General features: G+C 39.9%; 7 protein-coding genes across 7 annotated transcripts; all 7 read left to right on the top strand.

The window, feature by feature from the left end:
• Positions 1 to 457: 457 nt before the first annotated feature.
• Positions 458 to 1,786, top strand: LSM04_009208 (uncharacterized protein; the record flags this gene model as incomplete). Its single annotated transcript, XM_067334954.1, has 1 exon — positions 458 to 1,786. The coding sequence occupies one exon, from the start codon at positions 458 to 460 to the stop codon at positions 1,784 to 1,786; it is 1,329 nt and encodes a 442-aa protein (XP_067194002.1).
• A 915-nt stretch (positions 1,787 to 2,701) lies between these two features.
• Positions 2,702 to 3,925, top strand: LSM04_002787 (Proteasome component (PCI) domain; the record flags this gene model as incomplete). Its single annotated transcript, XM_067334953.1, has 1 exon — positions 2,702 to 3,925. One exon carries the CDS (start codon positions 2,702 to 2,704, stop codon positions 3,923 to 3,925), a length of 1,224 nt encoding a protein of 407 aa, XP_067193873.1.
• A 1,067-nt stretch (positions 3,926 to 4,992) lies between these two features.
• LSM04_000676 (uncharacterized protein) lies at positions 4,993 to 6,645 on the top strand (the record flags this gene model as incomplete). The annotated part of the gene is made up of 1 exon (XM_067334952.1): positions 4,993 to 6,645. One exon carries the CDS (start codon positions 4,993 to 4,995, stop codon positions 6,643 to 6,645), a length of 1,653 nt encoding a protein of 550 aa, XP_067193832.1.
• Positions 6,646 to 7,570: 925 nt separating this feature from the next.
• On the top strand, positions 7,571 to 9,502 carry LSM04_009129 (Cactin; the record flags this gene model as incomplete). The annotated part of the gene is made up of 1 exon (XM_067334951.1): positions 7,571 to 9,502. The coding sequence occupies one exon, from the start codon at positions 7,571 to 7,573 to the stop codon at positions 9,500 to 9,502; it is 1,932 nt and encodes a 643-aa protein (XP_067193999.1).
• Positions 9,503 to 10,042: 540 nt separating this feature from the next.
• LSM04_000187 (uncharacterized protein) lies at positions 10,043 to 10,810 on the top strand (the record flags this gene model as incomplete). The annotated part of the gene is made up of 1 exon (XM_067334950.1): positions 10,043 to 10,810. The coding sequence occupies one exon, from the start codon at positions 10,043 to 10,045 to the stop codon at positions 10,808 to 10,810; it is 768 nt and encodes a 255-aa protein (XP_067193821.1).
• A 745-nt stretch (positions 10,811 to 11,555) lies between these two features.
• LSM04_006978 (uncharacterized protein) lies at positions 11,556 to 12,284 on the top strand (the record flags this gene model as incomplete). The annotated part of the gene is made up of 1 exon (XM_067334949.1): positions 11,556 to 12,284. The coding sequence occupies one exon, from the start codon at positions 11,556 to 11,558 to the stop codon at positions 12,282 to 12,284; it is 729 nt and encodes a 242-aa protein (XP_067193956.1).
• A 460-nt stretch (positions 12,285 to 12,744) lies between these two features.
• LSM04_008905 (Serine hydroxymethyltransferase-like domain) lies at positions 12,745 to 14,145 on the top strand (the record flags this gene model as incomplete). The annotated part of the gene is made up of 1 exon (XM_067334948.1): positions 12,745 to 14,145. The coding sequence occupies one exon, from the start codon at positions 12,745 to 12,747 to the stop codon at positions 14,143 to 14,145; it is 1,401 nt and encodes a 466-aa protein (XP_067193991.1).
• Positions 14,146 to 14,767: the final 622 nt, after the last annotated feature.

The raw sequence follows: 14,767 nt of genomic DNA, 5'->3' as shown, positions 1-14,767 counted from the left end.
CTTTAAATTGTTTTGCTTCTTTTTTTCTTCTTTTCTCTTTCTCTCTCTGTGCGACAGGGAGATCAGAGAGGAACGGCGGGTCCTCTTTTATTACTCCCTCTCCCTTTTATATATATTGTAAAAGAAGGGAAAAAAAAAGTAAACAGTGAAGAGTAACGGATAAGAATAGGAGAAACTAAGAAACAAACAAACAAAGAAAGAAATAAAAAAAAAGGGGAGTGAAGGGAATTCAAGCAAGTGAAATAAAAAAAAACGCTCACACACTCCATCACTTGGCTGAGAGCTCAACAGAAACGTTGTTGGGTATCGTCATTGTATGTACGATCCAAAACAACGAAAAGAAACAAAAAAAAACCCCACACAAACACACACTGTTCCTTGATTAATTGCTAATCCATTATATATATATATATATATATATATACTATTACACTGTTACTATACATATAGCGAAAAGATGGACTTTGATGTATCGACGACCTCAGTAACGGAGGCTCTTGGGGATTTACAGTTACGCATGCAATCGCTGCAGGAAGATCGGGAGTTATACCGGACATTAGAGGAAAAGGCCTGCGCCAACTTTGAGCGACACCGGGCGGAACTCACACTATTACTACAAAAGGAACGGGCCATTCACGCCGCAGCGGAAGATAGACTACGCAGTGAATTACAACAACTACTTGCAGATAACGAAAACACACGCATACAATTGGCCAAACAACGTAAAGAAGGGCAAAAACAAATACGTGAAGAGTTGCAATCACGACAGGAACAACTTAAAAAGGTCGAAGCAGAGATGTTTCATAAACTCGCAGAGCTGCGTGAAGAGTATAATGCCGAGCGTACAGAAACAGATCTCGCCCAACAGGAGAAGATGTGGCATGAATTGCAGCTACGTGAAGTACTCGATCGACAGCGGGTACTAAATGCCAAACACCGACAACTCTTACGTGAAGTAGAAGAAATACAACAGAAAAAACAAGAAGAAATACAACAAAGAGTGAAACGAGGTGGTAGTAATAGTGCGTGTGGTAGACGACATAGTCCTAACTTTTACATTGAAAAAGTATTTCTCCCTTCTGGTCCACCCGATCAGTGCCACACGACTACACCATCCTCACACCACATCGCCGCTATTGTTTCTACCGTGGAGAGGCAGAATTGTTATAAACCACGCATGTATTACCGTAGACGCGGTGTGGTTTCACCAATGGATGTACGATTGGGAAGTCCGACTATTGGCAATGGTGTTGTTAGTGAGGAGATGCGAGATCTACGACGTCCACCACCGCTGCTTACAACGCTCGCATCCTCTTCCCTATCACCAGGCGAAATAGCAACAACAGCAACAGCAGCAGCAGCAGGAACAGGAATAGGAATAGGAGGAACTTTATCAAGAAAAGAGGGAATGATACCATTACAACGATTGAATGTGAACAGCAGTGCAGAGACGGTGTGTTCGGGTCGTGTGGTGCCAAATAGTGCCCGTCATCTCTCCGCCGTGTGTCGTTCATTACTTCGTGAAATACTTCAATTACGAAAAGAGTATCGTGAGTACACGGCGGCGTTAAATGATCCCACCGTTGACTCCGTAGAGGTGAGTCGACGCATGCGAAGTATTATGACAGAACTGGATCGTAAAGTACATCAACTTCGTAGTCTGCGGCAACAACAGGCGCAGGTGGAGGATAAGTTAAGATTACATGATGTGTTGATGGAAATAGCAGAAGAGAATAATTACTGTGAGGCTATTTACAGTGATCTCTTAGAGCTTATTCGTTCTTGAAGGAGGGAAAAGGAAAACTATTAGACTATGATATTAAATGCATATGCTCAGGTCGATATATATATATATATATATATATATATATATATATATATAAGTTTTGAAGCCATCTTGTTTTCTTTCTTATTCTGCACTATTATTATTATTATGATATGGCATCTTTACTATAGACGTGGCACCTATACCTATATACATACAATCTTTTTCCCTTTCCCCTCCATCTCTGTTTTTTGTTTTATTTTGTACCTTGTACCAATCAATGACGGTGTCCGTTTCACCGTAATGCATAGAATCACTCTTTCTTTCTCTCCCCCCTCTTTTGTAATGTAAAAGAGAGAGATCAAAAGAAAGAGAGAGAAAAAGAGTAAGAGGGGAGAAGTTTTCATACATTGTGTGTAATGTGATAGGATGAAAATATTTGAGGTATTTTTGTTTGTATTAGTCAGATTATTTCTTTTCTTGTCGTTATTGTTATTCATGTACTATTTTCTTCTAATCTTGGTGAAGGAGATGGTCCCAACTATTTTGGGGTATGACAAACAGTAGACTTGTATGGTGTTATTATTTCTTTTCTCTTTCGTTCTTTTTTTTTTTGAAATTTCATTACTTTTTATACTCTCTTCCAAATTATTTTTCTCTTTTCTTTCTTTTCTCTATTTTTCTCTATTTTGTATGACTTTCAATCACTACAGTAACGCGAGTGCAAGAGGAAGTGAGTGAAAAAAAGAAAAAAACACCAACTCCAACATTCATCAAGGAAACGAAAACAAACAACAACAACAACAACAACAACAGCGGAGCAGAACGAAGAAGAAGCAGTAAGCGAAACTAAGTAAAGGCAAGAAAAAGAGAAAATCAACCAACCAAATAGTATTATTAATACATACACATACAATAAAGAAAAAAAGAAAAGAAATGACGGATATGCTGCGATGTCTGGTGCCGCATCTCGATAAGCACCTCGTCCTCGGCCTGCTGTACTTCCACGACGATCAGGGACTCGACGTGGCGGACGCTATTCGGGCGGTGCAGGCCACAACGGCCCTCACACCGGAGGGCGAAGTCTCCCCGGCGCAGGAGCGGAAGATTGAGAAGGCCGCCCAGCGAGCGCAGCCCGCCCTGGACGAGTTCTTTGAGAAGAATGAGGTGGAGAACAGCACGTATCAGTTTAAGTTAACCGGAAGTGAGATTGATGCACTGCGTAGCAACAGGGAACTCTCACGTGATGTGCTGGAGGGTAAAGGCATCACCCGCGATGTGATGAAGGCGGTGATGGAGTTGGCGTATCTCTGCTATGATGCCGCTCGCTACACAGACGCATCGGAGCTTCTCTCACTCTGTCAGTGTGTTGTGGGATATGAACTCGATCAAAGTACACTCCTGTGGGGTAAACTCGTCAGTGATACATGCACGTGCAATTGGCCGTCCGCTATTGCCGTGGCGGAGAAACTGCGACGACAACAAAACGCAGATGTCTTTGAGGAGGATATCTTTCGTGTTTCCACCACCACCACTACGACGGAGCGGGTGTGGCTCTTACATTGGGTGTTATTTCCCTTCTTTAAGGGGGGAAATCAATACTCGACACATCTGCTGAATTTTATCTTTGATTTCAAGACGAATTCGGTGTACCAGAGTGTGGTGGAGTCGGTTTGTCCACACTATCTACGCTACATTTGTGCAGCGGCGATTCTTAACAAACAACGTCGATCTGCACTACGTAGTGCTGCTGCGATGGTAAGTGACATTTACGAATACTCCGATCCCCTCACACAACTCGTACACGCGATTGTAAACCGACAATCCTTTGAAGATGCCCTCGCCCTCCTTCCCGCAGTTCGCACAATGGCGCTTGGTGATTACTTCCTCACTACCCACACCACCGCACTTGTGGAGAATGCACGACGTCTGATATTCGCACGTTATATGACTACACACGCCGTTGTTTCTATTCCGTATGTGGCGCAGCAACTCGGCACAAATGCCGCCGATGCGGAGGTGTGGTTGGCGAATTTAATCAGCGAGACAAAACAACGTGCGAAGATTGATTCCGTTGCGGAGCAGATGGTTGTGGGTTCACAGGTGCGATCTGTGCATCAGACAGTACTTGATAAGCTGGAGGTGGTGGACCGCCGGTAGTCAAATGCTTTTTTCTTTTCTTTTCTTTTTCGTTTTTTTTTCTTTTTCTTTTTTTCCCTCTTTTTTTTGTTTGCTTTTCAAATGAGGAATAAAGGGGGAGGGAACAGAGATAGAGAGAGGGATAAAAAAGAAAGAAAGAAAAAGAGAAGGAAAAGAGGAATGAGGAAGAAGAAAAAGAAGAAAAGAAGGAAGGGTGGAAAAAAAAAAAGATACAAAGAAATGAAAGAAGAATAAGGAAGAATTCACGAGTAACGAAGAGATATGAGAGGAGAGTAGTAGGAGGAGAGGGAATGTTGTAATCAAGGGTGGAGAAATCAGTATGAGGAGAACATGCAAAGCGAAAGAGAAAATAAAATAAAAAAAAGTGTAAAAAGTCAATATCGCGTTCACATGTTTTAATTCAAAAAAAAAAAAAAGTATTTGTGTGCATGTGTTTCTCTGTGATTGAGTGAATGAAAGGAAGAAGGGAGAAATAAAGAAATGGAGATGAGAGTTTAATTTTCTCTTTGTATTTCTTCCTCTTTCTTTCTTTAATCATCATTCTATGAGAGACATTTTCTTTTCTCATGGTTTCGGATATTCTTCACCGTGGTTTCGATGGGAAGGTAGTCCTTTTCTTCTTTTTTTTTCTTCTCTTCCTCTTTTTTTCTCTTTAATCAATAACATGCGTGGAAGCAGACTAGTGTCTGTGTATATATTATTTTCTCTCTGTACTTGTTTGTGTGTATGTTCGTATCTCTCTGTTCAGAGGGAATGTGTTTTTTTTTCCTTTCTTTTTCAAAGATGTATTAATGTTATCATCCCACTTTTGCTTCCTTTTCCTTTTTTTTTATTTGTTAATTATTACTTTTTTGTTGTTTTTCACTGAAGAACGGACAAAGGCATAGGAGGAAGCTGGTGTGCAGATACTCCAAGCGTGGAATATAAACAATAAACAGAGAGAAAGAAACAGAAAATAAACAAATAAAAGGTTATTCCTGTGCATACATCACTAGCACAGTTTACCTATCTATCTATCTATCTATCTATCTATCTATATATATATATATATATATATATATAACAGTATGCCATCATGCAGACCTCCCGATCGTCCATTACCGCTGGGTCCGCGCCGCACCGATAGAAATAAGGCCCGCATGGAACGCTGGGCACAGCCACTAGCCCCATACATGGAACCACTACCACGAGGGAGAATAACAACAACAACAAGAGGAGGAATTGTGGGGAATACTGCAGTCCCCAGCAGACGTTCCCGCTCTGCTGCTACGACTAGTACAACTACTACGACAACAGCTACAACTACGATTACTACGGGAGCAGTAACACCATCAGCTGTTCCAGTACAGCCCGAATTAGGACAAGGTACTGCGTTAAATGAAGGTCCCCCTTCCATACAGTGTAATAGTTTAGATCGACTTAGCGGTGAGGAGCGAAGTATATGTGATTTGATGGTGGGTGTACTACAGTACAAATCTGCTGAAGAGGCGCGGTACATTCTTGCAGAAGTGAGTCAACTCGCCCAATCTCGGCGACTTCTCGCACAATACAGTGGTGTATATGGAAGCAATGGTGATGCTTATGAAATAAACATTGGAGATAGAATACGGGAGAGAGCAAGAATACAACTTATTCGCCAACTCCAGCAACAAATGCAGGAAGAAGAAGAAGAGCGAGAAAAGTATAATAAATCTCAATCCGGGAGGGATCTCAACAGTGAAGAAGAGAAAAATCGAGTACGATGGCGGAAACTTTTTGGTCGTGATGATACCAATGGAAATAAACCCCATTCAACTCCTATAAAAAAGAAACGGAGTAAACATACTCGTAGATCAGCACGAGGTGTAAAGGCAACACAAAAGGAAAAACAACAACAAGAACAAAATCAGCATGAGAAGAGAGGATATGAAAGCAAAACTCGGGAGGAAATTGCTTCCGCTAGAATAACTGCTGTGGCTGCCGCTGCCGCAGCTGCAGCCACATCCGAAAATACTAATACTAATACCAATACTAATAGCAATACCAATACGTTTGGAGCTCTATCAAACATTCCACGGAGAGTTAAGAGAACTCCCCGTATTGCCTCATTTGATGAGAGTTGTGCCAATCGGTACGCTGCCGATGAGGGGGCTTCTGATGAAAGTGCCGTGACTCCCTCTGTTGTACTTCAAACACATGTGAACACACCAGATGATTCTGTCCGTCAATCTGCGTCTATATCGGGATTTTCAAAAGGTGGAGATCATGAAACAGACCTTGTTGGTGTTGGTTGTGCTGGTAGGGATTTAAATGTTTTTAACGAACATCATAGCAATGTTTCTAACTCCAATGATAATAATAATGATTCACAGGAGGTACATAATGATACCGTGGAGATGCCGTCTAATCTCACTGCCACTGCACGTCCTGTTCCGAAAGGTGTTCCAATAAATACTTATCATGCAATTAGCACACCGCAAATACCACAAAAAGTAGAAAAAGAAGAAAGAGAGTTGTTTCCCAGTGTAGAAGTAGAAGATGAAGTAATGGATGAGGTTTCTAGCGCTAGCAACAGCAGTATTAGTAGTAGTAAGAGTGAAAACAAGGATAGAGAAAAGGAATTAAATGAAAAGGAAGAGGAAGGGGAAGGAAAACCGTCACTCACAACAAAAAATGGGAATATAGCAGTATCAAATCCCATATGGGAGTTAAATGATGACAGGTTGCCATGGGAAATATAAAGTATTTTTTATTTCCCTTTTTTACTTTGAATCTTTTCTCCAGGTTTATTATCTTTTTAACTCTCTCTCTCTCTCTCTGTGCATGTGTGTGTTTGTTTGGAATTTGTTGCCAAATATGAAATTCTCTGAGAGAAAACACTTGGATGGAAAATAAAGAAAGGAAGAGAAGGGGAAAGACCACACTGTTTGTTTGTTATTTGTATTGTTATTATCGTTCTTACGTTTTTCTTTTTACCCCAATAATATAAGAAGAAAAAAGAAAGGAAATGAGGGACATTTGAATAGTGAGAAAAAGGAAAAAAAAATACCACACATGAAGAGTATAAAGAGGAAAAAAAGAAAATAAGAAAAAACAATGAGAATGCAAAAAAAAAAAGGTTATAAATGGATGATTACTTTAGTTATAGAATGACATTTATTATTATTATTATTATTATTATTATTATTATTATTATTATTATTATTATTATTATTTAATTTCTTTCTGTATTATGTGTGTGTTTGTGCATGTATATGTGAATCTCTTTTGTACACGCACACATACGCTTCTTTCTTTCATTTTCTTTTGCTATATATATATATATATCTGTATATTCTTTTTTTTGTCGTTTCCCCTCGGCCCTTATTCTTTTCTTTTATTTTTCCCTCTTCTTCTCTCTCTTTTCACCCCTAAAACAACAACAACAAAAAAAAAAAAAACACACACATGTGCTTTCATTTATGTCTATATATAGTCTTTCTCTCTCTCTCTCTCTTCTTGTAATTTCTCCCTCTATTCAACTTCTCTTGAACACCATAGGAGCACCCACTCAACCACCCCAGTCTTACTATTCCTCACCCATAATATATATATATATATATATATATATATATTTACAAAGGATAGGGAAAAAAGGGATATAGTATATATATATATATATATAGAATGCACAAACGCGGCCGTGGAGAGGATGAGGTGGTGGAAGTGTACGCTGCGTTATTACGACAAAGTGGGGCACGTGCGGTGGAGCGAATACGACAACGTCGCACACATGCAGCCCCAATAGACGCATTAGTAATTCGATACGCCATGTACTTTCTCGACACCCGCGCCTTTCCACCACTCAGTTATGTGACACAAGCCCAACGTGTTATCACAGAGGCTATTGAGCGTGTTTCCCAACCAGAGCACTACGCCTATGTATCACTGCCCGCACTTGTGGAATCTTTAGTCGCAGAGAACACGGCGGAGGTGATGCAGCAGACAGTTGCAGCAATTGAGGAGTTCATTGATGCACGAGATGCGCTGGGGCGATGGATCGATGATAACACAGGTGGTGTGGATGATTATAATGATAATGAGGAAGACACCGATGCTACTGTAGATCTCGCAGGTAAATTATGGCGTAGTGCACTCTATTGGGTTGCTGTATTAGAGTATATTGAGGCTTTATCACTGAGTAGTGCTAAAGTGAATGCTTTTGCTTTGCGCCCAAAGTATGAAAAGGCATTAATGGATTTATTAAACTCTGTTGCTGCCCCACACTATGTAGGATACCGAGAACAAAGAGAACATTCTAGTTCTGCTCTTGTTATTCCTTCTAAGTTCTCTTCTTCTACTGCCACTGTTGTTAATAATAATAATAATAATAATAATAATAATAATAATAATAATAATAATAATAATAATAATAATAATAATAATAATAATAATAATAATAATAATAATAATAATAATAATAACAAAAATGAAAGTAAAGTTGAGGTTGTTGCGAATGATGAAGATAAACATAATAGTAGTATCGATGATGCGAAACCTAACACCGATTCAGGAAATACGGAAGCTGAAGAAATAACAACGATGGAGAAAGTTAAGAAGGAGGAAACACCTGAACCAACAAGAGAAGTAAATATGAGTTCTGTTTTGGGTAAACGCAGTGATCATCAGGAGGTGGAATTGGCCCGTGTGGCATCTGTAAGTAGACTATTAGCATCTCTTACAGCTTTGGCGAATTGCCCTGGCGACAATCCCGTCGCCGCTGGTATTAATCCAACCTTCTTCTCTATGGTACACGCACGATTAAACGTTCTCGCTGCCTGCGATCGTCTCAATCGCTTTGGCAATTCCGCCGCGGTTGCCCCACCGCCACTCACACCATCGCTGCAGGCACTACAAACACAACGGGAGGCCGCCGCTGAGGCGCGTAAACGGCGGGAGGCCACACGACAAAATAGAGATGATATTAATATTGGCGTGCCATTAGACTTTGTGCCGAGTGAGGCGTACATGCGGGCGGCACTGGAGAAACAGAATGAGGTGTTGGGCGAAGATGAAGAGCTGTTTAGGGATGAAATTGTAGATTACTACAAGCAACACCCGCAGGGCGGTGGAACAGCACGGCGATGGAATACACCTCACGGTAATAACCGAATACAACAAGAACAACAACAACAGCAACAACAACAACAACAACAACAACAACGTCAGGAAGAGTCTACTGTGCTTGTGAAACCGCATAGATTCTGTAAGGTGAAGACTGGATATACATGGACACAGTATAACCGCACACACTATGATGCACGCACCAATCCTCCTCCACGGAGTGTATTATGGTATGAGTTTACACTATTTTATCCTGCTCTGGCTAATACGAAACGAGATATGAGTCGTATTTATCATATTGAAGATACAATAAAAGGACCTAACGATGATTACTGTATTTTGGTATTCTCCGTAGGGCCACCGTATGCGGATGTTGCCTATCAGATTGTGAGAAAACAATGGGATACAAGACCAGGTGGTGTAAGGGCAAGCTTTGATAGTTCTGGAACATACCGGCTATTCTTTCGCTTCACAAACAGCAATTACCGTCGTTAGTTCTGTTTTTCCTTATTTATTATTTAATTGCAGTACTCTATGAACAGAGAAGATACAAAACAATGGATATTTAATGAGAACTAGAATGATGCTTACCCATGATTTATGCATTTTCTGTAATGTATTGAGAGGATATTTATTTAATGGCATTTGTAGTGCATATTTGTTTTGGAGTTATTATTGTAGCTTCAAGATGAGTGTACTATATGTGATAATTCCTCCCTCCTCTCCCACTACCACCGACTAAGTTTTTTACTAAATGTTTATAAGCATTTATTTGGTCTATGCTAGTGTGATGGGTTATGAATAATTTTGTTTGTTTTTTTGCTTTTACCATTTCCCTTATTTTCATTTTTTTTCTATTTCGTATCTCCTCTGTGTGTGTTGTTTTATGTCTCTTGTTCAGCACGAGACTCTGGCAGTGAATAGTGGTAGTATTAAGTAGTAGAGGAAGAAAGAAAGAAGGAAAGGGGGAAAAATATAGTGGAATTATTATTATTATTATTATTATTATTATTATTATTATTATTATTAGCAGGCATGACCATTTTACACAACCCTGGTGTACCACGGGTTCTAAATCGTATTACCCCCGAACGACTGGAATTAACGCTTATACTAATCAAAGAACGAAAGAAAAAGTTGCGGTATCTTGGTAGTTTTCTTCAGCATTATAATGACCGTATGTTTCTCTACAATGGTATGGGTGGACTAAAAGGAAGCAAATTTATTATTGAACGACATCATCATCGTGCACAATTCTCTCAGGCCACTCTTCATAGAGACCGCTATAATGTTCGTAGTATTAAATTAAAGGGATCACAATTTGATCAACTAGGAAATTTTACACGAAATACATGGGATTGTTCTACTGCTTCTACTAATCCCTTTCAAGAACCCACATTTCGACGTCACCTAAGTGCCATACACAAAGATGAAGCGGTTGCATTTTTAGAAGGATGGGGTGTAAAGTATGTTCTACTTGATGAAATACGGAAACCATCAGTTGAGGATAGTATCTATGTGAAACATAAGCTCTATGCAGATAAATTTTCCTACATACCATTTCCTGTTACAAATGCATACTATGGTGATGCTGACTGGAAATGGAAAGGAAATGAGAAGATAGATTACACTAACTATGGAGCAGCAGTAAAGGATGATCGGAATACCTTTCGAAGTTTATGGTCAGCTGCAGTACATGCAGCTCATAGTAATCCTCTCACTGCGGAAAAGAAAAAAGTAATATCCGAAAATGTGGCATCAACAGGAGTAGAAGGAGAAGTAGAGCCGAAGAAGAAACGCTGAATTGAATGAGAATACATGAAATGGTTATATGATTCTAGTTACTACAAATATTAGTAATAATAATCCCCCCAAAATAAACCAATTACTAGGTAATAGTGGTATTAGTCTCGAATAGTGGGGTAGGAAATTTATGTAAAGAGCAATAAGGGACGATGGGGGAATGGGATTTTTTTTTTAATAGAATGGGTAGGGAGTGGGTTTATGGCACTTTTTCTTTTTTATTTATTTAGTGGCTTGTTTTTATTTTTCTGAGTAGTGGTTTATAGTTATATATTTCGTTGAGTTTGTGGATTAAATGTACGACACACTGTTGCCAATAGGTACTAGCTATTTTTATTATCTTTTCTCCCTCCACGTCTTGTTTAATACTTGTTTTTATTTATTTTATTTATTTATTTCTTATAGTGAACTCTAAATAACTGCCACCAAATTCTTTTTTATTCTTTTTTTCCTTTTCTTTTTTCTTTTCTCTTGCCTCATCACATATTTAGCAGTTTGAGTTCGCCTCGTGGCAGGCGAAGGAGTGGGGGTCACAGAACACCAAAGAAAGAGAGAAGAACCTTCTCCTCTTTCTCCCTTTCTTTATCTATCTAACTATTCTCTACCATTATTAGTTGTACGAATTACCCCCTCCTCCCCCATTTCCCGTGCTTGTAGTCTATTATTATTATTATTATTATTATTATTATTATTATTATTATTATTATTATTATTATTATATTTATTATAATTATCCCTTAAAATGATGCTTCACCGCACAAGTGTCCTCCGCGCGGCTTCGCCCGGTGTTGGCATTGCCCCCGAGACAACACCCGTCAAGTACGTGCCATCGATGCTGAACATACAAAACATGATGTGGTGGAATGGACGCCGCAGTCCATATCGGGCGACGTATCGGGAAAAGACGTGGTATGACGTTAGCCGCACAGCCGCACGCACGAAAGGCGGTCGTGCAATTATGCGGCAAAAGTACTCGCCAGACGCCCTCCGCCTCGCACTCGCGATGGTGCCGGCGGAGTTTGAAGTAGCGGATGTACCACGACCACCGCAGCGTATTTTGGCACAATCAGAAGGTATTGTTGGACGCTGGTATAGTAACTTTTGGACACTGCATGCTGTGAAGTATCAGTGTATGCTTGCTGGTGTAGAATGGCCATTTGGGGAACGGCAAAAACCACGTACAAATTACGAAGAACCATTCTTTTTTGTAGACTTTGAAGAAAGTAAGGCGTTACGGGACTACCGAAGTCGATGGATTAATGTGAATCGCAGTCTGGTAGGGATGTCCAAGCGCATAAAAGAAGCTGAAGAGGAGGCTCGCTATATGCAGTTTCGCAGACAGCAAGACACATTTTGGTCTAACCGCAAGGTGTTAGTGAACCGTGTGAAGTCAATGTACAATCAAGGTACAATGACCTCAGCGAAGGATTTACCCATCAAGACACTCAACATTAAAGCATTTCTCGCAGAGTGAGTTTTTTTTTTGTCTTGTTCCTTTTCTTTGCCTTTGTTGTGGTAGAGAAAGACTCAGGGGTGAGATAAGAAATAAATGTGGAAGAAAGAAAATAGAAAAGAGAAGAATAGATGAAAACAACGATGAACAGAGGAAAGAAGGATGAAAAATAGGGAGATGCTCCCATTGCAGACGTTTTTTTTATTTCTCCCCTTTTCTTTGTTAATATTTCTTCTTTTTACTAAAGTATCTGTTTCTTTGTATTTGCATGTAATGCCTTTAATTTACGTCTCTGTTTTTCCCGACATATATACTTTTTATTATTATTATTATTATTATTGCTGGACCTCCATCCTTCTGGGGAAAAGAAAAAAAAAGACAGTAATAAGAAGCCTACTAACGCGACCGGTACACCTTTTATTATTATTATTATCACTTTGGTTACCATACTATCTACATATAAGCAAGGTTTATTAATTGAATGCTTCGACGAACGTTACAATGCTTTGCTGCAGCCAAATGGTTGACGCCAGGGTGTTTGCCACTCCACGAGAGTGATCCTGAGATGTACAAACTCATCCAATCCGAACTGCGCCGTCAACGGGAGGGATTGGAACTTATCGCATCTGAGAACTTTACATCACAGGCTGTACTAGAATGTCTTGGCTCTATTTTAACAAATAAATACGCAGAAGGTCTTCCCGGGCATCGCTACTATGGCGGTACGGAGGTGGTGGATGAAGTGGAGCGGTTGTGCTGCCGCCGCGCCCTCGCCGCTTTCCGGCTTGATCCAACGCAGTGGGGTGTGAATGTGCAGCCGTACAGTGGATCACCCGCAAACTTTGCGGTGTATGTAGGGCTCTTACAGCCACACGATCGCGTTATGGGCCTTGATCTCCCCGCTGGTGGTCACCTCACACACGGCTATTACACAACACAACGCCGTATTTCAGCCAGTTCCATATTTTTTGAATCACTGCCGTATAGTCTCACACCAGATGGAGTTGTAGACTATGATGGTTTACGACGCATGGCGGAGGTGTATAAACCTAAACTTATCATCGCCGGTGGTTCTGCTTACCCTCTGGATTGGGACTACAAAAGTTACCGTGAGATATGCGATGCTGTTGGGGCTCTTTTTATGATGGATATGGCACATATATCAGGATTGGTAGCAACTCAGGAGCACAATGATCCTTTTATGTATGCAGATATAGTGACCTCGACAACACATAAGACACTTCGAGGGCCAAGATCAGGTCTTATCTTCTTTAAGAAACAAATAACACGCGGAAAGGAGGTAATCCATACAGAGGAACGTATTAACAATGCGGTGTTTCCCGCATTACAGGGTGGTCCGCATATTCACCAGATTGCTGCTGTAGCCACACAGCTAAAAGAGGTGAATACCCCTCTATTTAGGGAATACATTATTCAAGTAAAGAAAAATGCCAAATCATTGGCTAAAGCTCTTATCGATAATGGACATCACTTGGTATGTAATGGTACAGAGAATCATCTTATGCTGTGGAATTTACGACAACATGGTATAACAGGATCAAAGGTAGAAAAATTGTTAGATGAAGTACATATTACGGTAAACAAGAATACGATCGTAGGTGATAAAAGTGCCTTAGTACCTGGTGGTGTGAGGCTTGGAACACCTGCCCTAACTACTCGTGGACTAAACGAAAAAGATTTTGAACAAATTGCACAGTTTCTAATTCGAGGTGTGGAAATAGGCAAACGTCTACAAAAAGAAACTTCCTCACATAAGTTAGTGGAATTTGTACAAGCCTGTAAAAATGATGCAGATATTAAGCGTCTCGCACAGGAGGTACAATCGTTCTCTCACCAATTTCCTTTTCCTACTAATAAATAGGGACTCCCCCACATAGTGAAAGTATCATTGGATATTGTGTTGGCAATTTTTTTTTTTAAATAATGCAAGAATGTTTTTTTTTTTAACTTTGTTACCTTTCATTTTCACTACCTTTTATTTCCTGCCACACATGGAAGATTTATCTTCATGAGTAAATATTGAAGTGGCAGTATTACTCTTATATTCGTGCTAGTATGTGCACATATCTGTAAATGAGGGCTGACGGAGACCTCATTCTCCCTTTTTTTTGTCATTCGACCTCTCTCACTCTCCATGTTCGCGCGTGCTGTTTTTTTTTTTCACTCTTTCGAGTTTTCGCCAGGGCGGTGAGAATACTCATTTGTTCTTTTTTTTTACTAATTGTAGGAGATATACAAAGAATTCGTGACTACTCTTTGATACTCTTGCGAGGCAACTTTTTTTTTCTTTTCACCAAAGGGTAGATGACACTATTAGCGATTTTGGCTGTTTTCATATTTTTCTTCTTCCGTTTTCGGTAGAAAGGGAGAATGAAAGGGGTATATTGAAAAAAATAATCGGTTTGTTTTTTTTATCAATTATTACTACCCATATGAGTGAAGGGGGTTCAGTTTTAGAAAGTGTTTTTCCCTTTTTTCTTCGG

The sequence above is a fragment of the Trypanosoma melophagium genome (genome assembly GCF_022059095.1).
Source record: "Trypanosoma melophagium isolate St. Kilda chromosome Unknown ctg14segment1, whole genome shotgun sequence".
NCBI classification, from domain to species: domain Eukaryota; phylum Euglenozoa; class Kinetoplastea; order Trypanosomatida; family Trypanosomatidae; genus Trypanosoma; species Trypanosoma melophagium.
The sequence above is the reverse complement of the archived record's forward strand: the minus strand, read 5'-3'. Positions and strand labels throughout refer to the sequence as shown.